Genomic DNA, 27,807 nt, shown 5'->3' with positions numbered 1-27,807 from the left:
GACATAACTGTCACTGAGTGATAATAGCAGTGTAGAGTAGCGGTTAGGGCTCTGGACTCTTGACCGGAGGGTCGTGGGTTCAATCCCAGGTGGGGGACACTGCTGCTGTACCCTTGAGCAAGGTACTTTACCTAGATTGCTCCAGTAAAAACCCAACTGTATAAATGGGTAATTGTATATAAAAAATAATGTGATATCTGTATAATGTGATATCTTTTAACAATTGTAAGTTGCCCTGGATAAGGTCGTCTGCTAAGAAATAATAATAATAATAATAATAATAATAATAATCAGGGGTCGCAACTTGTCCGTACACGTACACGCACACGCACGCCTGCGGCAAGAGTTATCACGGTCTGTTTTGTTTGTCCGTGGTAAAGATTTTTTTTTTTTTTAATGTCTGTCACCACTCAACATGATTACAATAATAATAATAATAATAATAATAATAATAATAATAATAATAATAACAGCACAAAAAACATGATACATATTAAGAGGGACATTTTCTTGGTTGCTGGCAACATTTCGGTGGGTTTAATTTTTCATTTATAAAATTTAAAACGAAGTGGTAGTATCGTTTTTAAATCCTTTTGGTTTATTTTCTAACATGTTTACTGTTATAACGGAGCATAGAGGGGGGGACTCGAAAACAATATTCTAGCAGGACTAAAGCCTTGTCTAGTGTACTGTTCGTCCGGGCACCTTAAATGCACCCGAAGCCACGTTTGACACTGTAGTCCACCTTAAATTTCAGGGTCGACCGGGCTCAGCAGGATGGAACAGTCCACTTTCCACAGTTAGTGTACTCCCGGTTTAACAAACGTCGGTGTAATAGGACATAATACCATAAGAAACACACTGATCCCTGAAATACAGTTACCGTTCCTAATAAATCAATGCAATGTTTCAGGGAAACTCCTTGTATGACGAGCGCCGTTGAGCGATGCACGCCTGCGGGACACAGCGCACCCCTATGAGGTCGTACTATTTATAGTGTCAACTGGTGCAATTTAAAGAATTGTGTGTGTTCGTTTCATTGCGGAGACCAGAGGCTGGCCCTGGGGTTGGAGTTCTGAGACGGGATTATCATTATTAAAATTATTATTATTATTATTATTATCTGCATGTTTAAACAGACAATGCCCTTCTGGTGAAAGAAAGGAGGCTATGTGATGGCTCCAGCAGGTTTCGGGAGGGGTTAATCGGGTTGCTGTTGCATACTGTAATTTGGTAAGTTATTTATTGGTTCAAGAAGCTACCTTACTATACTATGAGTAATGATGGAGGATGGAATGAACGCTACTACGTTTCTGGTATGTTCAGCTTTTATTTTTCAACGGGGGTTTTGCTGTGTTGTTGAGAATCTTTTAACTATGTATTGTATTATCATAATAATAATAATAATAATAATAATAATAATAATAATAATAATAATAATAGTAACAGCAATACATACAATGTATTTCTTCTATGTTTTATTAAGTTCAAAGTAAAATAAATAAATAGAGTAAAACAAAACAAAGTTGCAACATTATTTAAAAGGTTTAGGCTATATAAAAACGAAACTCTCCCGATGGACGATGTTTGGTACAGAACCCTTACTGTGATGTTTCAGTTAGTAATTCATAACCACTCTGTACTTGTAATTTGTGTATTTGTTATTACTAGACAAGCACAGCACTTGTAAGAACAAACCGGAAGAGTAAAATACTGTGCAAATGTCTTTTACTTTTCTTTATACAGTGCGTTTTTTATTCCTAATTCGCTGACCGCAAATGAAAGGCGCAGTTGTGTATTTAGAAATGGCTTGTTTTGAACTGAATCAATAGGCCCACACTGCGCTATGCTTTTCATTGCTATTGACTGACAGCGAGCGAATGGTAACCCAAAATCCCAATGTGTCTTCCGTGAACGCCGTTTCAGCACGCAGCGTGACGTGCGACGGTAGCTACTAACAGAAAGGCTTGCTGTTATTGAACCGATATTAAAATTGCACATTGTGTCCACTTGGCAACAGTAACAAGGTTTCAGGGAAACGAATTCAGCAATAAACAAGGAGGCACCGTGCAGCAGCAGCGGGAGTTATGAGCAATCCTAGAAGGGGCTCCGTGGGGCTGTTCTAACAGTGCTGCGCTGTATATAGCGGCCGTGTTTTGTTTTCGGTGAGTGTAAAATACAAATGTAGCTGTTGGCAGTGTAGTGGCCGTGGCTGAAAGCTGACACAGTAGTCTGTAATACAGTGATGTGATACAACCAAGCTTTGTTACGTGCAGCTAGTCAGGCAGTGAACATGATGAGGTGAACGAGTTCATGCGCCCACGACTTTGAATGCCTTAGTTGTGTCGTGAGTGTTTTGCTAAACCGAATAGATAACCCATCGTGCCTTGAATATATAGAAACAGGGCTCATTGTGGCCAACGTACAAATAAACCCAGTAGTTTTTTCCAATTTACCACAAACCTCAAATTATAAATAGGAGCGTACAGCACTGTACTGTTAACTGTTCAGTGTTAGTGAAAAGGGCATTCTAATTCAGTGAGATCCTGGCTGCTCTTCAGTAGTATAGTGCATTCTAATTCAGTGAGATCCTGGCTGCTCTTCAGTAGTATAGTGCATTCTAATTCAGTGAGATCCTGGCTGCTCTTCAGTAGTATAGTGCATTCTAATTCAGTGAGATCCTGGCTGCTCTTCAGTAGTATAGTGCATTCTAATTCAGTAAGATCCTGGCTGCTCTTCAGTAGTATAGTGCATTCTAATTCAGTGAGATCCTGGCTGCTCTTCAGTAGTATAGTGCATTCTAATTCAGTGAGATCCTGGCTGCTCTTCAGTACAGTAGTGCATTCTAATTCAGTGAGATCCTGGCTGCTCTTCAGTAGTATAGTGCATTCTAATTCAGTGAGATCCTGGCTGCTCTTCAGTAGTATAGTGCATTCTAATTCAGTGAGATCCTGGCTGCTCTTCAGTAGTATAGTGCATTCTAATTCAGTGAGATCCTGGCTGCTCTTCAGTAGTATAGTGCATTCTAATTCAGTAAGATCCTGGCTGCTCTTCAGTAGTATAGTGCATTCTAATTCAGTGAGATCCTGGCTGCTCTTCAGTAGTATAGTGCATTCTAATTCAGTGAGATCCTGGCTGCTCTTCAGTACAGTAGTGCATTCTAATTCAGTGAGATCCTGGCTGCTCTTCAGTAGTATAGTGCATTCTAATTCAGTAAGATCCTGGCTGCTCTTCAGTAGTATAGTGCATTCTAATTCAGTGAGATCCTGGCTGCTCTTCAGTAGTATAGTGCATTCTAATTCAGTGAGGTCCTGGCTGCTCTTTAGTAGTATAGTGCATTCTAATTCAGTGAGGTCCTGGCTGCTCTTTAGTAGTATAGTGCATTCTAATTCAGTGAGATCCTGGCTGCTCTTCAGTAGTATAGTGCATTCTAATTCAGTGAGGTCCTGGCTGCTCTTTAGTAGTATAGTGCATTCTAATTCAGTGAGGTCCTGGCTGCTCTTTAGTAGTATAGTGCATTCTAATTCAGTGAGATCCTGGCTGCTCTTCAGTACAGTAGTGCATTCTAATTCAGTGAGATCCTGGCTGCTCTTCAGTAGTATATTGTAAATTGACAGAAGGTGTTGTATATTTTTAGCTCTGTACTACTGCTGCTTCTATCCAGTCCTTAGAGCTGAGAGGACCGAAGCACAAGGAGCTTAACTTCAGTGACTTCTGTAATGCCAGGTTTGCCCATCTGTGCTGCAGTGTCGACCTGGAGTTGCCATGGCATGGTCGTGCAGGGTTCACACCTTCAGCAGTAACTGGTTTAATGAGGTAGGCAGAGGATCGCGGCCACCAATGCAACATTCAGTTTCATCCCACAGATGCTTAATTGTTTTGCATGATTCATGAGTTTAGGATACTTTGAACCTTTTTAGTGCTAAATACATTTCACAGTGTTTGTGGGGTGGGGTGGAGATTATTATTATTATTATTATTATTATTATTATTATTATTATTTATTTCTTAGCAGACGCCCTTATCCAGGGCGACTTACAATCGTAAGCAAATACATTTCAAGTGTTACAATACAAGTAAGAGATGAACACAACAGGCTAAGTAAGTGTTGTATTTTACAAAACTTTGTGAAAGGTTTGTGAAGCAGGCTCATTGACAGTACTGTTTGTGAAGCAGGCTCATTGATAGTACTGTTTGTGAAGCAGGCTCAGTGACAGTACTGTGAGGTTTGTGAAGCAGGCTCATTGACAGTACTGTGAAAGGTTTGTGAAGCAGGCTTATTGACAGTACTGTTTGTGAAGCAGGCTCAGTGACAGTACTGTGAGGTTTGTGAAGCAGGCTCATTGACAGTACTGTTTGTGAAGCAGGCTCATTGACAGTACTGTGAGGTTTGTGAAGCAGGCTCATTGACAGTACTGTGAGCTCGGGGCGGTGTTCGCTAGGATCTTGCTCTTAATGGATGGTTTTGCTTTAATTGCAGTTCCCAGGAGTAGCATTGCTCTTCCTGCTCTTGGCTCTGGTGTGCTGTTGCTTGTGTTGCTTGTGTTGCGAGAGGAAGCTGCCTGTTTCCTGCCATTGTGTGCTGAAGGAAAAGCACTTGTCAAAGTATGAGGCCGTTTCCTACAGGGCTGAGAGCGTTTTACTAGGGGTTTGTCAGTCTTTACCCACGGGGTATTATCACAAAGCTGTTTTATTGAGAACATCAATTAGCATCAGGATGATCTGTCGGACTGCTGGGAGTTTAATGTGTAGATACGTATTGAGGAGAAGCTGTTTTTTGAAATGAGGCCCGTTGAAAGCTTGACGAGGGCGTGGGAGTTGAGCAACGGTGCTGTCTACTGTGTTCTGGCTCTCGTTCTGTGGAGTGCCATGACACTATTTATACTACGGCATATCTAAAATGCAGGAACTTCAGTATGAGCCACCTGAATAAATGCTGAACATTAAAACAACAGGGAACATTCTGTCTTTATTGCAAAACATTATTATATTATTGCAAAAGCCAAGGAAAAGCCACAATTGCAAAGTACAGTAATCTATGTGTCTAGACCAAGCTTCCTGGCTGCCCTGCTGAAGGCTCAGAAAAGCTCCCTTTCTGTAGCATGTACAGGGAATGGCTCGAGTCATCTGGAATGCATTCAGATTGTTCCTGCCACACCAACATGCATTAGGGAACCCTCATAATGAGACTGGCTTATGTGTGCTTCATTACAGCCAAGCAAGGTGCACAGTGTGATGTGTTTTGTTTTTTAACCTCTAACTCTAAAGTGTTACAGTTTAGCAGGTGCGGTTGAAGAGCCATGGAAAGCTCTACTCCGTTGGCTAATAGAGACATCAGAAATACTCACTGCAGACTGATGAAAACAGGTTCCCAGGAGGAGGAGGTTAATTGTCCTGCTGTGTTTTGTGTTGCAGGTGTACTGTAGCCATGGCAACGAGCGCGGTTCCAAGCGACAACCTTCCTACTTACAAACTGGTGGTGGTGGGGGACGGGGGCGTTGGGAAAAGCGCGCTTACCATTCAGTTCTTCCAGAAGATCTTTGTTCCCGATTACGACCCGACGATAGAAGACTCCTATTTGAAACACACAGAGATCGATGGGCAGTGGGCAATACTTGATGGTGAGTTCCTTTATCTGCACACCATAATCTAACCTTATTCACAGGTGTCTCGATAGCCCTAGGATTTTAATTATGGTGCTGATATCTGTATAGCAGATTTAATAAGGTACCAAATGGCAAAACAAACAGCAAATGTGATAAATTGCATGCAGTGTTAGAAGAACGTATTTGCACACTGTCATCATAGTTCTTGTTATGTAGTACTTTTTAAAAGGCGTACTGAGGATCCGTTATAAAAGTTTCCCATAGTAAAAGCACAGCAAAGTGTAATAAAGCACAGTGAAAGCATGGGTAAGCATTGCTAAGCATATTAAGTTGCTTATTAATATGCATATTAAGCGCTATAGTTCTAAAAACAGGTTGCACAATACAGTAAATAAATGAAATGCAATGAAAAGAAACAGCATTTACTGTTGCAGCACATCAGATTAAACACAGATAATTCCTGGATGAGGTAAGGATGTGTTTTAAGTAACACCCAGCATGCTTGCTTGCATGCACGTCTATCAGTGGGATGTTAGAAGGTTCACATTGGGGTTTGGCTGCAGTAACTGATCTGGGGTTGGGAGGTTCACATTGGGGTTGGGAGGGTCACATTGGGGTTGAGCTGCAGTAACTGATCTGGGGTTGGGAGGTTCACATTGGGGTTGAGCTGCAGTAACTGATCTGGGGTTGGGAGGGTCACATTGGGGTTGGGAGGGTCACATTGGGGTTGGGAGGGTCACATTGGGGTTGGACTGCAGTAACTGATCTGGGGTTGGGAGGTTCACATTGGGGTTGGGCTGCAGTAACTGATCTGGGGTTGGGAGGTTCACATTGGGGTTGGGAGGGTCACATTGGGGTTGGGAGGGTCACATTGGGGTTGGGCTGCAGTAACTGATCTGGGGTTGGGAGGGTCACATTGGGGTTGGGAGGGTCACATTGGGGTTGGGAGGGTCACATTGGGGTTGGGCTGCAGTAACTGATCTGGGGTTGGGAGGGTCACATTGGGGTTGGGCTGCAGTAACTGATCTGGGGTTGGGAGGGTCACATTGGGGTTGGGCTGCAGTAACTGATTTGGGGTTGGGAGGGTCACATTGGGGTTGGGCTGCAGTAACTGATATGGGTTTGTTTTTTCTTCTGCTGGCGTTTATTGTCCTGCTTTATCTCAAAGGCAAGTTACAATTTCACATTTTCAAATGTATTTTATTAAACCAGGATATAGAACCCTTGAGATATACATCTCATTTACCAAGGGTGTCAAGGCAAGAAATAACATTATAAAACTAATGGGAGAAAAAAGAGACAAATCATTCAAACAGGATAAAAACCCTTCAAACAATCCTAATAACAGTAATTCAAAATTAAAAGCATAACAAAATAAATATAAAACAATTCCAATTGACAAGATCCTGGTCATAGTCAGTATTTACAGGATTTGCAACAGTTAACAAACCGGCCTGCTGTTTGAGATTTATATCAAAACATTCCCAGTATTGTTTATAAAAGTAACATTTCTGGACTTTATCAGCTAAGAAAGTGAAGTGTGTGCTAACCCCACTTACTGTAGATCATCACAAGATACTGACCGCAGGCCCAGTTCCCCAGACACCTCAATAGTGTGCAGCTGAATATCTTTATTTACCAAAGTATGAAACGCTACAGGTACTTAACATGTTGGGAAGCTAAGTGTTAACAGTTCATTAATTTAAAAAAAAAAAAAATGAAACTGTCTCACAAAATAACTGACTAACTTTAATTTGTTAAACCCACTTTCTTCAAGCCTGTCTGTTCTGCTTCTGTGATAAACACCTAATGAAAAGCAGGACCTAACTAACTCTCAGGGGTTACACAGTGTTACAGGAAAAAAAAACCAAAAAAAAAACAAAAACCTGGAACTACATGAATCATGTGGTGGAATTGCATTGTATTGAGGAGTGACGTGGCAGCTGCTACAATTCAACTGTTCATGCTGTACGGCCTTGTTATTCGGGCCTGGCAGCCAGTTATCCAGTTAAGGCAGAGCCAGGAAACCACAGACCCATCAGCTTCTCCTCCATAGCATGTAAAACCATGGAATCGATCGTAAGAGGGAAACTAGGCAAGTATCTCTACAGCAATCTATACAGCAATGGCATCAGAAAAGGGCGCTCCTGCCTGACCGACCTCGTAGACTTCTTCAAAGAAGTCACTGCAACGATGGACAAAAAGAGGTGATGACATCATAGACGTCCAAAAAGCCTTTGACAAAGAGCCACGTGAAAGGCTAATCCTCAAGCTGCAGTCTGTGGGAATCCAAGCTAGTGCATGTGAGTGGATACAGAGCTGGTTAAAACAGAAGAAGCAGAGAGGGGTTGACATAGTTAACCCAAACCAGTACTTTTAAGTGAAGTACAGAAACTAGGACCAGAGGACACAGTTGAAACTAAGTGGAGGTAGACTTAGAACAAAGGGAAGGAGACACTTCTACACACAGAGAGTGGTGAGGGGATGGAATGGGTTACCTAGTCATGTTGCTGAAGGAGACACTTCTTCACACAGAGAGTGGTGAGGGGATGGAATGGGTTACCTAGTCATGTTGCTGAAGGAGACACTTCCTCACACAGAGAGTGGTGAGGGGATGGAATGGGCTACTTAGTCCTGTTGGATCCTTTAAGACCCAACTTGTCAAAATTCTGAGATCAATCAGTCTCTAGGAACTGGACGAGTTTAGATGGGCCGAATGGGCTCCTCTCATTCATAAATATTCTTATGTTATGCATAGTGACTAATTATAAAATACTAACGCTGATTAAAAGAAAATAAGATGCTTGCAAGAACAGTAGTTCACTAAAATAACTTGTATAGGAAGTATTCATTTGCATGTTTATTGCTATACATACATGGTGGGCTTGCATATAAAACTGTGATTGAAAAAAGAAAATGCAGGAGGCAGAGTCTATATAATTCAACTCATCTTCAGGAAATCCCTTCACAAGGGAGCAGAATTGGCAAATTAATTTGAAAATCCAGTTCTGCGTTTCCCTGCAGCATGTAAAACACAATGCACTTTCTGTTATCTCCCACCAGTAGTACTGATCATCTGCAAAGGGGTTATTTAAAGCTGTTAGTCACTGAACTTTGAAAACACATACTTTATGTTCTCAGCTGATTATTTAAGTGCCTTTTTAATACAGTCTCACACAGCTTAGTCTTCTGCGATATCTATTGCTAATGGCAGGTTTGGCAACACCCTTGAAAACATGCAGGCTCCTTCTGTTTTTGAGGCCAGTGACACTTCTGCTGCTATTGCAGCAATAGAAATTACTACTCTTTACAGCAGTATAAAGAGAAGAAAGGGATGATCTGCTGTTTTTGAACATCATTTTGTTACGAAATTATTTTCTAGGAAATATCTTTAGCTGACATATTTTCACAATTGGCTTGTATGTATAACCTTTTGAGACCTGTATGAGACACTACAGCTACTGTAATGTAAAAGTAATGGTCACCTCATCTGCCCAGTCCCCAGCCTTCTTTGAAACCCCTGTTCCACGCGGTATGATCAAGCGCCCTGCTCTAAACCTCACTACCACTGAAGGAGCACCTGCAAGTGTGTTTTGAAAAGCATTCATGAGTTTGAGCATCGTTAATTCAATTTTCAATGAAAGGCACTGATCTTCCGTTCAGAGTTTACCTCCGCAGTTTGTAAGCATCAAAGGCGCCAGTTCTCCTGCAATGTACAGCACTTACGATTTACAAAGCTGTTGAATCTGGTATTCTGCATCATCACTCTCTATGCCTTTCAATTGAACCTAACATCCTAAATTCTGTATGGGAGGGTGCTGTATCATTTGCAATGAAATTAGAGGAATAGAACTTCCGGGTATGGTGCTTGCCTTTGCCTCTGGCTCAGCCAGGTACTGTACACAGGAACCCAGTGTAAGTGATTGCAGGTGTGCTTTCTCTGTGGTAAGTCCTCCTAACACACTTGCTCATGGACAGGCTGTACAGCTTGGACATGCTTTATTTGGAATGGCAGGCTCTCTTCATGGTGCTCTTCTTCTCTTCTCTCCCCCAGTGCTGGACACTGCTGGGCAGGAGGAGTTCAGCGCGATGAGGGAGCAGTACATGAGGACGGGCGATGGATTCCTCATAGTGTACTCGGTGACAGACAAAGCAAGCTTCGAGCACGTTGACCGATTCCACCAGCTCATTCTCCGAGTCAAAGACAGGTATGAACAGACAAAGCAAACTTCGAGCACGTTGACCCATTCCACCAGCTCATTCTCCGAGTCAAAGACAGGTATGAACAGACAAAGCAAGCTTTGAGCACATTGACCCATTCCACCAGCTCATTCTCAGAGTCAAAGATAGGTATGAACAGACAAAGCAAGCTTCGAGCACGTTGACCCATTCCACCAGCTCATTCTCCGAGTCAAAGACAGGTATGAACAGACAAAGCAAGCTTCGAGCACGTTGACCCATTCCACCAGCTCATTCTCTGAGTCAAAGACAGGTATGAACAGACAAAGCAAGCTTCGAGCACGTTGACCCATTCCACCAGCTCATTCTCTGAGTCAAAGACAGGTATGAACAGACAAAGCAAGCTTCGAGCACGTTGACCCATTCCACCAGCTCATTCTCAGAGTCAAAGACAGGTATGAACAGACAAAGCAAGCTTCGAGCACGTTGACCCATTCCACCAGCTCATTCTCTGAGTCAAAGACAGGTATGAACAGACAAAGCAAGCTTCGAGCACGTTGATTGGAAAAGTAGCAGAATGAACACACACACTGTTCAGACCTGTTTATCAGCTTTAAATTTTGTTTAGCATCCCAAATACCTGCCTGAAGCACTGATTCTCAATACTACCTACTCCAAACCGAAAAGCTCTTACAGTAATGTTAAACAACTGCCGTTTTGTTTAGGGCTTGGAAATGGTATGAAGCTGTTTTTATTTATTTTTTAATTGTAATCAGTGTGGTTTTCAGAAGAACAAAAATTGCTAACGATAATTTGGAGTAAATTTGGAGCTTTGAGAATCGATTGTGCTTTGCTCTATAAGAGACCTTGCTGTTCAGTCTGTTCCTGTGTGCCCCTTGCAGAAGTGCAGCCTAGTGATTTCTGTCAGCCAGGAGGTATTTCCTCTAGGGCTGTCCCTGTGTGAAGCAGATCAGGAAGTATTTCCCCTATGGCTGTCCCTGTGTGAAGCGGATCAGGAAGTATTTCCTCTAGGGCTGTCCCTGTGTGAAGCGGATCAGGAAGTATTTCCTCTAGGGCTGTCCCTGTGTGAAGCGGATCAGGAAGTATTTCCTCTAGTGCTGTTCCTGTGTGAAGCAGATATGCCATGGTGCTTGTAGTCTGCTTGCATCAACTTTACACAGCCAGTCGCTATGCTAGAAAGTTTCTGATTTCTTTGAAAAATCATTTCACCACCCCATTGCATTTCTACTGTCATGAGCCTTTGTGAATGAAATATTACATTTCAGGGGGTTCTATCTATCTATTTATCTATCTATCTATCTATCTATCTATCTATCTATCTATAATTAATTCTACACACACTGACTGCTTTTGCAGTGTTCATTGTTGTCAGGTATTGGGTATTCATTCCCCTCTCTTAGTGGCAATGCACAACATCCCCTTTGAGTGTTTGTTATTAATTGGGGTCTCTTTAACCCTGATGCTGATATGCCTGTACATATTCTTCTCTTCTCCAGGGAATCCTTTCCAATGATACTGGTTGCCAACAAAGTAGATTTAGTGCATTTAAAAAAAGTTACAAGTGAGCAGGGTAAAGAAATGGCAGCTAAACATAACGTAAGTACAGCATGCTTCATGCATTTCACTGAATGTATCGGTAGTTAACTAAATCCACACAATCAAAAAGATAGCACTATCTGGATTGCAGTTAGGGGCCGTCTCAAAAGTCCATCATTTATTTACTGATCGACTATTGCTATTGTTCCTGAACGTATTGAATTTGGATCTGCATGTTAACCAACAGATTATTTCATTTTCTGGAAACTTAACTAGAAATAATACAAACATACCTTTCTGTTAGATTTGAATGTTTTAATCATTTCAGAGCATTTTGTACATACCAACAATCACAGTTTAGCTCCCTGCCAATCTTTTGCAGCCCTGATATCTGTCGGTACAGATATGAGTTTTATGTAGGCACTTGACGGCATTCTATTATATCAGTAACACACAGAAGGGTTGCTCTTATCAGTGGTGTTTTCCAGGATTATGAGGCAACTTGAAATGCAGCTATAGACTGGCCACATGAAACAAGGCACAGCATGGCTGTGAAACCTGGCTGACTGCTAATAGTAATAGGACTCTGTATTGAAGCAAGGGTGATTTTAAGAATGAGTTTATTCCTCTTTGAAATCATCTTGTGGTATTTCTCACAGTGGATTTCCACAAACCTCCCAAATGTACACAGTGGCATCCCCGTGTAAGGAGACTGTGCATGCTTTGATCGAAGATCTGATTTCATCATTTGCCAATAGATCTGGAAGGAGAGTTAATTTTCTCGAAATGTTTCTTTCTGCTTTTTCATTGTTTACAGATTCCGTACATAGAAACGAGTGCTAAGGACCCTCCAAGTAATGTTGACAAAGCATTTCATGACCTTGTCCGGGTAATCCGGTAAGTCGGCACTCAGATCTGTGCTTAAACACAGATGGGTCTAATCGGCTAAACGCGGATGAGTCTAATCGGTTAAACGCAGGTGGGTCTAATCGGTTAAACGCAGGTGGGTCTAATCGGTTAAACGCAGATGAGTCTAATCGGTTAAACGCAGGTGGGTCTAATCGGTTAAACGCAGATGAGTCTAATCGGTTAAACGCAGGTGGGTCTAATCGGTTAAACGCAGGTGGGTCTAATCGGTTAAACGCAGGTGGGTCTAATCGGTTAAACGCAGATGAGTCTAATCGGTTAAACGCAGGTGGGTCTAATCGGTTAAACGCAGATGAGTCTAATCGGTTAAACGCAGGTGGGTCTAATCGGTTAAACGCGGATGAGTCTAATCGGTTAAACGCAGGTGGGTCTAATCGGTTAAACGCAGGTGGGTCTAATCGGTTAAACGCAGATGAGTCTAATCGGTTAAACGCAGGTGGGTCTAATCGGTTAAACGCAGATGAGTCTAATCGGTTAAACGCAGGTGGGTCTAATCGGTTAAACGCAGGTGGGTCTAATCGGTTAAACGCAGGTGGGTCTAATCGGTTAAACGCAGATGAGTCTAATCGGTTAAACGCAGGTGGGTCTAATCGGTTAAACGCGGATGGGTCTAATCGGTTAAACGCAGGTGGGTCTAATCGGTTAAACGCAGATGGGTCTAATCGGTTAAACGCAGGTGGGTCTAATCGGTTAAACGCAGGTGGGTCTAATCGGTTAAACGCAGGTGGGTCTAATCGGTTAAACGCGGATGAGTCTAATCGGTTAAACGCGGATGAGTCTAATCGGTTAAACGCAGGTGGGTCTAATCGGTTAAACGCAGGTGGGTCTAATCGGTTAAACGCAGGTGGGTCTAATCGGTTAAACGCGGATGGGTCTAATCGGTTAAACGCAGGTGGGTCTAATCGGTTAAACGCAGGTGGGTCTAATCGGTTAAACGCAGGTGGGTCTAATCGGTTAAACGCAGGTGGGTCTAATCGGTTAAACGCAGATGAGTCTAATCGGTTAAACGCAGGTGAGTCTAATCGGTTAAACACAGATGGGTCTAATCGGTTAAACGCGGATGAGTCTAATCGGTTAAACGCAGATGAGTCTAATCGGTTAAACGCGGATGAGTCTAATCGGTTAAACACAGATGGGTCTAATCGGTTAAACGCGGATGAGTCTAATCGGTTAAACGCAGGTGGGTCTAATCGGTTAAACGCGGATGGGTCTAATCGGTTAAACGCAGGTGGGTCTAATCGGTTAAACGCAGATGAGTCTAATCGGTTAAACGCGGATGAGTCTAATCGGTTAAACGCGGATGAGTCTAATCGGTTAAACGCGGATGAGTCTAATCGGTTAAACGCAGATGAGTCTAATCGGTTAAACGCGGATGAGTCTAATCGGTTAAACGCAGATGAGTCTAATCGGTTAAACGCAGGTGGGTCTAATCGGTTAAACGCAGGTGGGTCTAATCGGTTAAACGCAGATGAGTCTAATCGGTTAAACGCGGATGAGTCTAATCGGTTAAACACAGATGGGTCTAATCGGTTAAACGCGGATGAGTCTAATCGGTTAAACGCGGATGAGTCTAATCGGTTAAACGCGGATGAGTCTAATCGGTTAAACGCAGGTGGGTCTAATCGGTTAAACGCAGATGAGTCTAATCGGTTAAACGCGGATGAGTCTAATCGGTTAAACGCGGATGAGTCTAATCGGTTAAACGCGGATGAGTCTAATCGGTTAAACGCAGATGAGTCTAATCGGTTAAACGCGGATGAGTCTAATCGGTTAAACGCAGATGAGTCTAATCGGTTAAACGCAGATGAGTCTAATCGGTTAAACGCAGATGGGTCTAATCGGTTAAACGCAGATGGGTCTAATCGATTGCCTAAATGACTAGGGATCTAAATGCCATTTTACTGCTTTTAAATATCAGCATTATCAGAACTGTGTATATGTTCATATTTATTCATTTAAAACACTGACTATTTCCTTTCCTTTTTATTTTGAGAGCCCCTGCTCTTTAGCTGCTGATTGTAAATTGTTTTGACTTTCTTTTTTCCCTTTTTAATTTTTTTTCTTTTTTTTTGTTCTGCGTGATTTAAAAATAAAATAAGAAAAAAACCCACAAACAGCTGGTTTCACAGATTCCGATTAGCACAGCCTGACCTGAAGTAACATTGGATAGTCCAAGGTTTGTGCTAATCGGGGTAGGGAAACTAGCTGGAGTAGTTTGTCACTTAAAAGAAAAAACTCATGAAACTGAGACTTTGAATTAGTGTTTATTACTGGGATCAGATGCCTCCCACCGTTGTAACCGATGAGGCCTGAATGAAATGGAAGTTTGTGATGCTGCAATAGATTGGGCTGGTGTGGTGAATGGCAGTGGCAGTACTTGCTGGGGATTCCTGCACAGTATTTTAATCCTCAATAGCAATGTGAATATAACCCTGTTTCCTGTAATGTGATGAGTAATTGTCTGCAGCACTCCGTGGGTTAAAACTGGAATGAGGAATATGCTAGGAAGTCAAGACATCCCACAATAAGTCTTGCTTTGTTTCTAAACATGGTTTCCATTGGGTTTCCCTTTCCATCTTATTTCATTGGTGGAGATTGTATCCGATATCAAACACAGGCTGGGAGCCCCTGATAAAAACACAAAACAACCAAACAACATGCTCTCTTCAGTAAAGCTCAGTGGACACACACAGTTTCTTATTTGCCAGCATACAAAAACAAACAGATCATTTTGCTCATGCTCTTAGTAAACTGGATTATTTGTGAGCCCAGTTAACAGAGCGGTGACTCTGTGAGGTTTTTAAGCAATGTGTTTTTTTTTTCCCAAAAGTATTTTTTTCTGAAAAACACTGTTTTATGAATTGCAAACTGTATTTTATACATCATAAAAAACCTTTAAATATCTCATTTAAGTGAATGTCGCTAATGATAAAAAAAGCAACCTGCAAATACCTCTAGACAGTTCTTCTGAAAGATGGAACTGTGTGTCTGTCTCTGTGTGTGTGTCTGTGTGTCTGTCTCTGTGTGTGTCTGTGTGTGTGTGTGTGTGTTGGAAAGAAATGGAAGAATGGAGAAAGTAATCCAAAACAAATAACCATCGGCTCCTTGTTTCTCTTAGGCAAGAAATACCAGAGAAAAGCCACAAGATGAAAAAGAAAAGGAAGTGGCGTGGGGAGCGAGCGGGCGGCTCCCACAGACTGCAGTGTGCCATCTTGTGACAGAGCAAAAAACACATTGGAAGTGCCTGCCGCTTCTAACTGAGGATGAGAGAGAGAGAGAGAGTGCCAGTCTCGCTCCTCCAGCTGAGCTGTCCTGGCCACAGACAAGTGTCAGCATTCACGATGCAGTATTCCTCAAGGAGAGAAATACGAAGTAACATGCCTGAACCAGTTTTATAAAATTCAAAACGATTTCAGGTGTATTTAGTCTAACTGTCCTTACAGCGAATGCACCCTCTTGTTTTTTCATCATTATCCAGCTGAAGAAGGATTTGTAGTCCGAGACATTCTGATATAATTGATTTTTTTTTTTTTTATCAATTCACATTTGCGTACCTGCATTATCTTTTTCTTATTTATATAATTACACACACACTGTACTTGTGAATCTGTAGCCATTTCAGGGGGCAGCTGTTTTGAAGAGACTGCTATTCGAATGCCCCCGTTTTCACATTTTACTCTGAAGAAAAGTAAACGAACACTGGAGAAGAAAAAAAAAAAGAATGTAGCTATTTGTATTAGGGTTGAGAACAGTGCCAAAAACAGTGAAGTGAAGTGAAGTGAAGTTTGAACGTCACAATGAATTCCAGCAGGGACTCCAGACATTGTGTCAAATCTTGGAAAGCTGCTAATGTGCAACCTACAACGTCACAGTTTTCTAACAAGACTGTACTTGGATTTTTGTATTGTAGTGGTGGAAGTGTGCAAAGGGTTTCATTGCATTTTTTTAAAGTGATGACGCAAGATGGTGTAAAGTATTCTTGAAGTAAATACTATACCGCAAAAAGTTTTTAAATGAGATCAGAACAGACTTTCATAGCTATACTGATATTTTGTATGAGATGCAAAAAAAAAAAAAGGTAAATAAGGTAAAGCTGACATCAAAGGACTGTGTTTCTTTCTATGTATGTGACTCCCAAACCTCTCAACTGTTCTATTATTAATAGTCTTGTTTTTGTTGTTGTTCTCTGACATCGTTTGCATTTTAGTCCAATTTCCTTGAAGGCATGCCAGATTGTTTGCAGTACATGATGGGATAAAGTAAAAGCAAGTGATCATTCGTGTGTTCTGTAACAGGAGCCCTACCTCATGGCAGGACTGGCTGACGGTGCAACCCACACAGCTGAGCCTCCCTCTTACATACTGGGTGTGCTCGGTTTGTGTTTGGGACCAAGATGAGGTTCAGAGGCATGGGGTTTCCAAACAAGCTTGGAACGTTTTTTTTGTATCAGTAAATTCCTTTTTCGTTACTCCATCCAGTTTCAGTTGTGATTTTATAACTGGCACTCCAGTTCATAACAGCGGGGGATACAAAAGCAGCTGGTTGTTTTAATCCGTGCTGAGGTCGTACAGTGCATGGAGCAGCAGTTATTCATGAGTTTGCAACATTTCAACCTATTTCATATTTCCATTTGTGCACGTCCAGCAAAGGCAGATATTGTACAACAAAACTACATCTACACCCTGGGGTAATCATCCCAATGCACTTGTACTGTACAGTGCGGTTTTACCTGGGTCCTTGTTTTCCTAACCCTGCCTACTCTAACCTATGTAAAATTGGGTTAAATCTCAATAAGTGTAGTGATCACATTCTATTCAGCCGTGGCTTATGACATAACCCACCCACCTTCTGTGTAGACCACATGTTTTTCTGGTGATTTGCTTGCTCCACATAAGCCAACAGGGAAGCTGGCTTAGTACTGTGTGGTGTTACATGTGGGTGGAACCGAAGTGCTGGATGGTAAACAGTTATTTTGCCCGAGGCTCAGACTGTGAAGTCCATGTGCTATGGAGATGGGACCTGAACCCACACCTGTCATCCCTCAGTTCTAAATGCTTTCTGCAGCGTCTTTCAAATTCTGAGGTAGTGATACACAGGCTCGTTATTTAAAAAGCAAACAAAGCTATACGTCCCCAAGGGAATATAACAAGACAACGTGAGAACAGGAACAGACCCTCGGGAGAAAATGTTTAACAAAATGAACTGGAGCTTGGGATTTTGTAGTAGAGCGGAGGCTGGATGTTCCCTTGACGGCACAAGCTGTGAATTAATACTGTACAGTGTTCTTTTTTTAGTTGAAGTGCTTGTGCATTTGCTGTGACCTTTGATTAACAGAACAGGATTTTCTATCAAAAATGGTTTGATTGCAAGAGATGAGACATACAGTAAAGCAGAAGCTGAGAATCACATACAGAAAATACCCTGTGCAGCACTGGCGGGTGTGTTTCAGTCACGCTCCCTGTGAAGTGCAGCACTGGCGGGTGTGCTCCAGTCACGCTCCCTGTGAAGTGCAGCACTGGCGGGTGTGTTCCAGTCGCGCTCCCTGTGAAGTGCAGCACTGGCGGGTGTGCTCCAGTCGCGCTCCCTGTGAAGTGCAGCACTGGCGGGTGTGCTTCAGTCACGGTCCCTGTGAAGTGCAGCACTGGCGGGTGTGCTCCAGTCACGATCCCTGTGAAGTGCAGCACTGGCGGGTGTGTTTCAGTCACGGTCCCTGTGAAGTGCAGCACTGGCGGGTGTGTTTCAGTCACGGTCCCTGTGAAGTGCAGCACTGGCGGGTGTGCTCCAGTCGCGCTCCCTGTGAAGTGCAGCACTGGCGGGTGTGCTCCAGTCGCGCTCCCTGTGAAGTGCAGCACTGGCGGGTGTGTTCCAGTCACGCTCCCTGTGAAGTGCAGCACTGGCGGGTGTGCTCCAGTCGCGCTCCCTGTGAAGTGCAGCACTGGCGGGTGTGCTCCAGTCGCGCTCCCTGTGAAGTGCAGCACTGGCGGGTGTGCTCCAGTCGCGCTCCCTGTGAAGTGCAGCACTGGCGGGTGTGCTCCAGTCGCGCTCCCTGTGAAGTGCAGCACTGGCGGGTGTGTTTCAGTCACGCTCCCTGTGAAGTGCAGCACTGGCGGGTGTGTTCCAGTCACGCTCCCTGTGAAGTGCAGCACTGGCGGGTGTGTTCCAGTCACGCTCCCTGTGAAGTGCAGCACTGGCGGGTGTGTTCCAGTCACGCTCCCTGTGAAGTGCAGCACTGGCGGGTGTGTTCCAGTCACGGTCCCTGTGAAGTGCAGCACTGGCGGGTGTGTTCCAGTCACGCTCCCTGTGAAGTGCAGCACTGGCGGGTGTGTTCCAGTCACGCTCCCTGTGAAGTGCAGCACTGGCGGGTGTGTTCCAGTCACGGTCCCTGTGAAGTGCAGCACTGGCGGGTGTGTTCCAGTCACGCTCCCTGTGAAGTGCAGCACTGGCGGGTGTGTTTCAGTCACGCTCCCTGTGAAGTGCAGCACTGGCGGGTGTGTTCCAGTCACGGTCCCTGCGAAGTGCAGCACTGGCGGGTGTGTTCCAGTCGCGCTCCCTGTGAAGTGCAGCACTGGCGGGTGTGTTCCAGTCGCGCTCCCTGTGAAGTGCAGCACTGGCGGGTGTGCTCCAGTCGCGTTCCCTGTGAAGTGCAGCACTGGCGGGTGTGTTCCAGTCACGCTCCCTGTGAAGTGCAGCACTGGCGGGTGTGTTCCAGTCACGCTCCCTGTGAAGTGCAGCACTGGCGGGTGTGTTCCAGTCACGCTCCCTGTGAAGTGCAGCACTGGTGGGTGTGTTCCAGTCACGCTCCCTGTGAAGTGCAGCACTGGCGGGTGTGTTCCAGTCACGCTCCCTGTGAAGTGCAGCACTGGCGGGTGTGTTTCAGTCACGGTCCCTGTGAAGTGCAGCACTGGCGGGTGTGTTCCAGTCGCGCTCCCTGTGAAGTGCAGCACTGGCGGGTGTGCTCCAGTCGCGCTCCCTGTGAAGTGCAGCACTGGCGGGTGTGCTCCAGTCACGCTCCCTGCGAAGTGCAGCACTGGCGGGTGTGCTCCAGTCACGCTCCCTGCGAAGTGCAGCACTGGCGGGTGTGCTCCAGTCGCGCTCCCTGCGAAGTGCAGCACTGGCGGGTGTGCTCCAGTCGCGCTCCCTGCGAAGTGCAGCACTGGCGGGTGTGTTCCAGTCACGGTCCCTGCGAAGTGCAGCACTGGCGGGTGTGTTCCAGTCGCGCTCCCTGCGAAGTGCAGCACTGGCGGGTGTGTTCCAGTCACGGTCCCTGCGAAGTGCAGCACTGGCGGGTGTGTTCCAGTCGCGCTCCCTGCGAAGTGCAGCACTGGCGGGTGTGTTCCAGTCACGGTCCCTGTGAAGTGCAGCACTGGCGGGTGTGCTCCAGTCGCGCTCCCTGCGAAGTGCAGCACTGGCGGGTGTGTTCCAGTCACGGTCCCTGTGAAGTGCAGCACTGGCGGGTGTGCTCCAGTCACGCTCCCTGTGAAGTGCAGCACTGGCGGGTGTGCTTCAGTCACGCTCCCTGTGAAGTGCAGCACTGGCGGGTGTGCTCCAGTCGCGCTCCCTGTGAAGTGCAGCACTGGCGGGTGTGCTCCAGTCGCGCTCCCTGTGAAGTGCAGCACTGGCGGGTGTGCTCCAGTCGCGCTCCCTGCGAAGTGCAGCACTGGCGGGTGTGCTCCAGTCGCGCTCCCTGCGAAGTGCAGCACTGGCGGGTGTGTTCCAGTCACGGTCCCTGCGAAGTGCAGCACTGGCGGGTGTGTTCCAGTCACGGTCCCTGTGAAGTGCAGCACTGGCGGGTGTGTTTCAGTCACGGTCCCTGTGAAGTGCAGCACTGGCGGGTGTGTTTCAGTCACGGTCCCTGTGAAGTGCATCACTGGCGGGTGTGTTTCAGTCACGGTCCCTGTGAAGTGCATCACTGGCGGGTGTGTTTCAGTCACGGTCCCTGTGAAGTGCAGCACTGGCGGGTGTGTTTCAGTCACGGTCCCTGTGAAGTGCAGCACTGGCGGGTGTGCTTCAGTCACGCTCCCTGTGAAGTGCAGCACTGGCGGGTGTGCTTCAGTCGCGCTCCCTGTGAAGTGCAGCACTGGCGGGTGTACTCCAGTCACTTTGGTTATTTTCTTAAACACGCGTATATGCTGCACAGCGCCAATTAACCATTTCTGGGGTCAGCCCAGGTTGTTTAAATAATTTCTATATTCTCCCACATGCCGCCACAATTAGCTTTTTTGCCCATTGCAGTCGTGAAAAAAGCTTGCAATGTGCATCTCTGTTCACCGTCAGCTTCTTCTCCAGCACACACCTCCCTGCTATATGATCATGGGTATGATACAGCAAACCAGGCCGGATCTGTGTGGCCAACAGTGGAAGCACCCTTTTTTAGGGCCTAGATTCTTTTGAAGCTAATGGCTGAGTGCCAAGTTTCAGTTTCTCAGAAAATGATTTTCTGTATTAGCTGGAATTCCTCTTATTTTTAGGCCCTGCCAGGAGTCTCTTCCGTGTTTCTGTCGGAGCTGCAGTTTGAAACCCAGCCTGAGATATAAAGCACACATTCTAAACTCTAGGGAAGCCAGTACTACTATTTAAATTGATTGGTTTTCTTTTCCTGTTGACGGCTTCAGTGCTTTTCTTACAGTCTCAACTGAGTAGCACCGCCTCTATAACCAACTGGGCCTCTATAACCAACTGAGCAACCGAAAAAGTGCTTTTATTATTGTCATCATCATCATCATCAAGTCCTACAGATCGAGTCACTGTAACAAGAAGACAAGCTGGGAGTGCAAAGAAACACTACACTGCTAATAGATTGCTATGGGCTCAAGGTCAAATGCAATAGTTTAAAATTAGGGTGCAGCTTGGAATGCACCAACAACTGAGTGTGTATGAATCCCCTGTACAATACAAGCAAATAACCCAAGCCATGGAACCAGGGCGTCTGCTAAGAAATAAATAATAATAATAATAATAACCAGTCTGCCCTAGCCAATCTAGCCAAAGACTGGATCCCAGGAGTTTATACAGTCTGCCCTAGCCAATCTAGCCAAAGACTGGATCCCAGGAGTTTATACTGCACTGCCTTCCACTGCCTTCAATGAATAGAAGCCTGACAGCCGCAGCTGGATCGCAACATATTTGTGGAGAAGTGGAGGACACAGCTGAGCCAGAGCAGCAGTGATCACATGCTGACTCCGGAATGTAATTATGACATTATGCTCACTCCGGAATGTAATTATGACATTATGCTCACTCCGGAATGTAATTATGACATTATGCAGCTGCAACAGCCATGCTTTTTTTAATTTTATTTTTTTCATTTAGTAAAATGAAATTTGAGAGGATTATTTTTTAATAATTTGGATCTTTTATGAAATTATCCGAATGAGTAAAGACGGCACATTTCAATCACAAATTGATGAATGTATAATGTTTTATTTCTGTTTTTGTTTTTTTCCCCTCTGTTTTAAGGCTTGAGTGTTGGCTTCTGGAAGATGAATGTTAAGGTTAAACAGCTAAAGAGAGCGCAGCTTCAAAGTATTTTTCATTTGATTTAATTTCTTCCCCCTTGTCATTTTGTACAGCAGTGTACAGCAGGGGCTCTGACAGTGTTAAGGTGCCAGAGTTCAGAGACTGCTCTTCAGTTCTACTAAAGTAACGCAGGCTAGATCAACCACAGTGTCTTCATTGCAATAACAGCAGCCCTAGCAATGCAGCAGGGAACGTGAAGCCAGGGCTGGTGCTCACTGCAGGGTGCTAATTAACATTGCAATAGGAACCACACAGAATGATTGCACCAAATCTGGTAAACAGACTTTGACAGAAAGAACTGCATAGTTTAAAAATGCTGTTTGGGTAGGAAAATGAATGATAACTGACTTACATGCTACTGTTAAAGCAAATAATTCCATACATTCTACCTGTTACGCATCTCTATTGTACACATACTGTACATAACATGATGCTCTGGTGGATCCAATCTCTGTGCTCGGGTCTTTCAGTTCCAGCCAAGGCCAGTGTAAACTGGACCCAAACTGCTCCCTTTATTGGTTTAAAGCATTTGTTTTTCATACTATTTTTTGACAATGGCTATGTATCACTTATCTCTGGGATGTTACTCACTTAGCGAGTTGGTGGTGTTTGTTCTGAGACTCCTCTTGTTTTATCAGAGCTATCAGTTCCAGCTCCTGCGCCTCCGTGTTTTGTATTCCTAGACCAGACGTTTTCAAGTTGACCCAGGAAGGAAATGTGTGACCTGAGCCCTGAATTGTTTTGTTGCTGGCTGCCTCTTCGATTAACTGACCAGTCCTTCCTTGGTCTGTTTTGTGTTTGGGGGTGTTTGTTAAAGGCAGATTGCTTTCCTTGCCTAGCTGCTACATGTTCAGCACTTTCACTGCCCCAATTAAAATGATCAAATCGGTCTGCATAATGTCTCAATTAATATCTTTGTTTTTTTAAAGCTTCAAACTGGTGATTAATCAGGGTTGATGAATTAATGCCCGCTGGCAATAAAGACATTAATTAAGCAATGTAAACATAATTACCCAGTTTTACGGTTGCATACAGTAAACAATACATTGCTACGGATGTCTGCAAAAAACAAAAAATCAAACACAGGGAAGCCAAAGACCATATTAATCCTGGTTAGATCAGTTTATCATGTGAAGGGTTAAATTCCTCTACAGTCATGTCCAGGATATAAGAGTGCAATAAGTTTAGTTTAATTCCCTTTTCCAAAAGATTCAAAAGAATTATTGAGAGCAGGCCTGCAGTGTGAATCATTTCACAATCAAGCAATAGTTTTAGAACAGGTGCCGTTAATAATTGGTGTCATCTAATGGGAAAGCAGTGTCTGCTTAGCACCATGGTTAAATGATCCCCTTTCCAGTGAAAAAGTTTATAGGAAAAACTATTGCATAATGTGCAAGAAAAACTGGAAAACAAAGTAGGTGTATGAGGGTGCTCTGCTCTATAAAAGCACACTGGAGACACCTAGAGGCGAGGTCATGCATTACATATTCTCAAATATCAAAACCCCCTTCGGTTCACAAATTTTATAATTAAAATGTTTATCAGTTTTAAAACCGTTTGTGTGAACTCTATGGAGAAGCTGCCCTGCCAAAAAAAACAAACAAAAAAAATACATTAAAAACATGCATATAAAATAGATACATATATTAGGAAACTTGGCATGTTACAATTGTGCACACAGTGACTGAAGGGAATATAAAAAAACAATAAAAAAAACATAATTTCAAGACCGCTATTCAAGTCAAACATACTCGACAGCGAAAGGCCAAATAAAACTGCTCTTTCTCTCTCTATCTCTCAAATTCCCCCCTCCAATTTACATTTACTTTCACCGTAAGATTTTAAAAAAACGAATAAGAAGATCTTTTATCAAAGTAAAATACATTTAATTCATTTGTAGATGAAAAGTAATTGAACTCCAACCACTTGGTGGCGCACAAGTATAAATAAAGACCTGCGAATAAATTGTTTCTTTGTCCGGGTTAGAGGAGCTGATACCGGTCTATGTGGTTGTTGTAAGCGGTTGAAGGGGTGAGTGAAGTTTTGTTATTCTTTAACATTTGAATCAATTCCAGTCAAGCATTTAAGTAATCCATCCGATTGTTTGCTTACATATCTACTTTGACTTTCTTTCAGATCCTTCCGTGTAACTATGAGGGCTAAGGTAAGCATCGTTTTAACATCTTATTTTGGCCTGCTGTGTTTTGCTAATAAACGCAAGCAAGTCAAGCACACATGATGTAAACGTCTTGATTTACATTTCTCAAAACTCACTTGTTCAATCCTTTTGTAAAGTCTATATATATATATATATATATATATATATATATATATATATATATATATATATATAAATTATTGTGTGCGTATTTAGAGTTGTGTGTTTTGCATTTGCCTGTAATTCTTATATAGTTGTATTGTTTAAAAGCCTCTTTGGATAAAACGGTCTGCTAAATAATACATTGAGGAAATGTAACTTTTTTTTTGCACTTTGCTGAAATGTTTGTTTCTCTTCTACAGTGGCGAAAGAAACGCATGCGCAGGTACGGTTTTCTGAATTTGGCTGTAAACTCTGAGCCTATAGCAGACTCTGATTTTAAATTGCACTAGTCTTCTGAGGGAGAGAATTTTGAAGATTTACAACATAGCCTCCATCCTTAGAAATTGTAGTTTTCCACACAAGTTAATCTCCCAATATCTCCTTTCTGTCCTCTTTTTTCGTTTTCACTTTAACTTGTAGGTGATTTATCAAATCACCCTAATCCATTTTCTAGACCGAATTAAATTACAGTAGCACAGGAAATGGATACAGTGTTTAGGCCAAAAAACGTGCTTCTGTTTTTTTTCGAGTGTAACCAGGATAGGCAGTTTAGTACAACAATAGCTAGTGGTGGCTGTATCTCCCCATCAGTCGCTGTGTATAGAATTGTACTACATTTGTTTCCTGTCTTTTATAATGTGTGAAGTTTTGGCAGGGCAACTTCTTTAACTCCATAGAGTTCACACAACTGTTAATTTCTGAATTTTAAAGTTGGGAGCGACAGGGATATGCATGCTCAGATACCAGCTTTTCCTAGACTACAAGCCACAACACTCGTGTGTTAATTTAAGTTCTAATGCATTTCTATGAATTGCTAACTTTTAAAGTGGATAGAAATTGCTGTGAAGGTTGAACTGTTCTCATGAACTCCCAGGCTGAAGCGCAAGAGGAGAAAGATGAGACAGAGGTCCAAGTAAACCTGCTGCACTGCACCTGCTGCACCTGCTGCCCCAGACCTGAACCATCCAATGGAGTGAGCCCAGGAGACCACCAGCCTGCAAGAAGTCTTAGTCCTTTGAACCAGTGCTATAAAAACGGACCCGAGTATCGCTGACCTTCTGCATTTTGTCTTGCACTTTTGTAGTACCTCTTCGTATTTTTTTTTTTTTTTTATAAATTTCTTTTGGTGAAAAAAAGAATGAGCTTGTGTGTTTTTGATTTTTTTTTTTTTTTTTGTGTGTATGAAGTTGGATGAGTAAAAGATGTTTATTTGAAATTCCAGTGATGGGTGCATTTGCATATATTTGGACAGGTTCAGAAGATAGCATTTGTTTGTTTTATTTGTTTAGTTTTGCAGGTATGGGAGAAATGTGGGGGAGGTTGAGCGCCGCCTCCTGGGAGCTCCCATCCTCGGTCAGCTGTGGAATAGCCTGGACTCGAACTTGCGATGTCCAGTCTCTAGGGTGCATCCTGCACTCCACGCGGAGCGCCTTTACTGGATGCGCCACGCGGGAGCCCAACACAGTCTATATTCTTACTGTGGCAGTGTGTAAAAGCTTTTGCTTCAGTGTGATCCTCACCCTTGTCTCAGATGATATTGGGTTAAAGTCTCCATGACCATGAAGGCAGTGGTTGCGCTGCTCGTTTGTGGGTTCCCAAGAGGCTCGTCTGGTAAAGGCAGGTCCATGTGATGTGCAGGTTGAGTCATGCAGTTGGGAGAGCAGGTTTGCATCCTGACTGTGAGAAGTCCAGTGACGTTCCTGCAGGTCAGGGAGACTGTTCCTCCTCATCATGCTACAGCGGACCCTTGGGAACCTAGTGAGCTCAGGCAGACACCTGCAGGGCTTGCCTTTGTGCTCCAGAGGCTGGTAACTCGTTGCCATCCCTTCAGTTCTTATGAGTGGTGTGGAGATGGTGGTGATTTGTTGTGGTGAGGGGGAAAAAATATTGGACATTCTAAATCAGGGGTAGAATAACAGGGTGCATTCCATAAAAGCAAATAAAAAAATGCTTGCTTGTTGTTGGTGGTTCATGGAACAAGAGCAGTATTAAAAGGACATTAAAGTCCAGAGTCTGTTGAATAGGTTCTGGAGATGTGTGTATTTGTGCTGACAGCCATCTGGACTAGGAGCTTGATTTGCCGGTAATTCCAGTTTACAATTTTCAGTCTGTCCAGCAGAGGGGGCTGTGAGCATAAATTCTTTTAAAATATAAAAGTATTTTTTTATTTTAAAGAATTATTTTTCATCTTTGCAGGGAAACGTACATTTGTTTTAATGTTCCTTATATATATATATATATATATGCAAAATTGTTAGAACACCCCATTACTTCTGTAGTTTTGATTTGTCATGCATCTGAAATCAAAACACTGGAACTCAAGTTAACTGTAATTAATTTAAAATAATAAGACAAAAGAACACAGAGCCAGAAAATGCATGAGAAGTTGTTTAGGATGCCTAGTTAAAACACAAAGTGGTCTAACATTTTCACACGAGTGCCTATTGTTTCTATAGCACTGATTACTGCCTGAAAATTGAAATTCTCACCCTGTGGTTTTTATGCAGGTAGGTATATAAAGAATGACACATCTTGAAGTGTTCAAATACATGTGCACACTACTGTGTGTGTGTGTGTGTATATATATATATATCTATGTATATATCGATATGCAAATATATACACCCCTTTCACTTCTATTACATCTGATAGAGGCCAGCTCGATATATACAAATAAATAGGAGGCTGTGTGGTCTAGTGGTTAAAGAAAAGGGCTTGTAACCAGAAGGTCCCTGGTTCCAATCCCACCTCAGCCACTGACTCACTGTGTGACCCTGAGCAAGTCACTTAACTTCCTTGTGCTCCCTCTTTCGGGTGAGACGTAATTGTAAGTGACTCTGCAGCTGATGCATAGTTCACACAACCTAGTCTCTGTAAGTCGCCTTGGATAAAGGCGTCTACTAAATAAACAAATAATAATAATATATATACACATACACAATAAGGGATTCGTTCCAATTGTTTACTATGAAATGCACGTGGAAATCAAATAGCTTGCTGCATGTAGGGGATTTTGCAGATTTAAGTTTCCAGAACAGTTTAGTTGTATATTATCAAGGAAAGATACAACAGATAAGATTCAGCAAATCTTTCCTTTAGCTTCAGCCCAGCAAGGCATAAACATTATTTTAATAATAGAATTACTGAATCTAGCAGCAGGTGACTCACCACCTCCACTATAAATTATAATGCAATAACCTCAAGACTTCATCCGGAAGATTATATAGTGTTAGTTTAGAACTCAGTTAGAAATATTGAACATTACTTATCAGGCAGTGTTACATAAAAAAAAAAAAGAAATAAAAAGTGCAATGTAAAATGCAATGGCAGTCTGTTCCAATGGAACATGGAAGCTATTTTCTCTAGAGACCCGTTGGAAGTGGCTACCTCCACACTCAAGCATTAATGTTCTCTGCAGTTGTCCTTACTCACTGTATAATTGACATCAGCAGGTATCCTGACCTGAGGGACAAGATCAGTTTCATAAAGGTGACAAGCACTGTGGAGGATATTAATGCAATTAAAAGAAACGTTAGCTTCTACCTGTGGGAGAGACCACTCTGCTCGCAACCTGACTGGCTGAAATGCATGTCACACAACAACAACTTAGATTGACAACAAGGCATGAAATACTAAATGTCAAAAGCAAGCAGAGCCACGGCGACCCGCACACAAACAGGCATTTCCTTTTATTTCAAGCTT

General features: G+C 43.3%; 2 protein-coding genes across 5 annotated transcripts; both read left to right on the top strand.

Moving 5' to 3' along the window:
- The first annotated feature begins 1,025 nt into the window (after positions 1-1,025).
- On the top strand, positions 1,026-16,742 carry LOC117427088 (ras-related protein M-Ras-like). Of its 4 annotated transcripts, none has more exons than XM_034045453.3 (6): positions 1,026-1,316; positions 5,416-5,621; positions 9,661-9,814; positions 11,303-11,402; positions 12,160-12,239; positions 15,388-16,742. In XM_034045453.3, the coding sequence occupies exons 2-6, from the start codon at positions 5,429-5,431 to the stop codon at positions 15,485-15,487; spliced, it is 627 nt and encodes a 208-aa protein (XP_033901344.1). In that variant the 5' UTR covers positions 1,026-1,316; positions 5,416-5,428; the 3' UTR covers positions 15,488-16,742. The 4 variants fall into 4 exon arrangements, with proteins under 4 accessions (XP_033901344.1, XP_033901343.1, XP_058890052.1 ...); XM_034045452.3 differs by having other exon boundaries at positions 1,027-1,233; XM_059034069.1 differs by lacking the exon at positions 1,026-1,316 and adding an exon at positions 1,901-2,165.
- On the top strand, positions 16,577-25,067 carry LOC117968179 (mucin-4-like). The gene is made up of 5 exons (XM_059033432.1): positions 16,577-16,643; positions 17,803-23,816; positions 23,922-23,949; positions 24,306-24,328; positions 24,980-25,067. The coding sequence occupies exons 1-2, from the start codon at positions 16,577-16,579 to the stop codon at positions 20,448-20,450; spliced, it is 2,715 nt and encodes a 904-aa protein (XP_058889415.1). The 3' UTR covers positions 20,451-23,816; positions 23,922-23,949; positions 24,306-24,328; positions 24,980-25,067.
- Positions 25,068-27,807: the final 2,740 nt, after the last annotated feature.

This window comes from Acipenser ruthenus, chromosome 11, assembly GCF_902713425.1.
Source record: "Acipenser ruthenus chromosome 11, fAciRut3.2 maternal haplotype, whole genome shotgun sequence".
Classification (NCBI taxonomy): domain Eukaryota; kingdom Metazoa; phylum Chordata; class Actinopteri; order Acipenseriformes; family Acipenseridae; genus Acipenser; species Acipenser ruthenus.
Note: the sequence above shows the minus strand (reverse complement) of the source record. Positions and strands in the feature narration are given on the sequence as shown.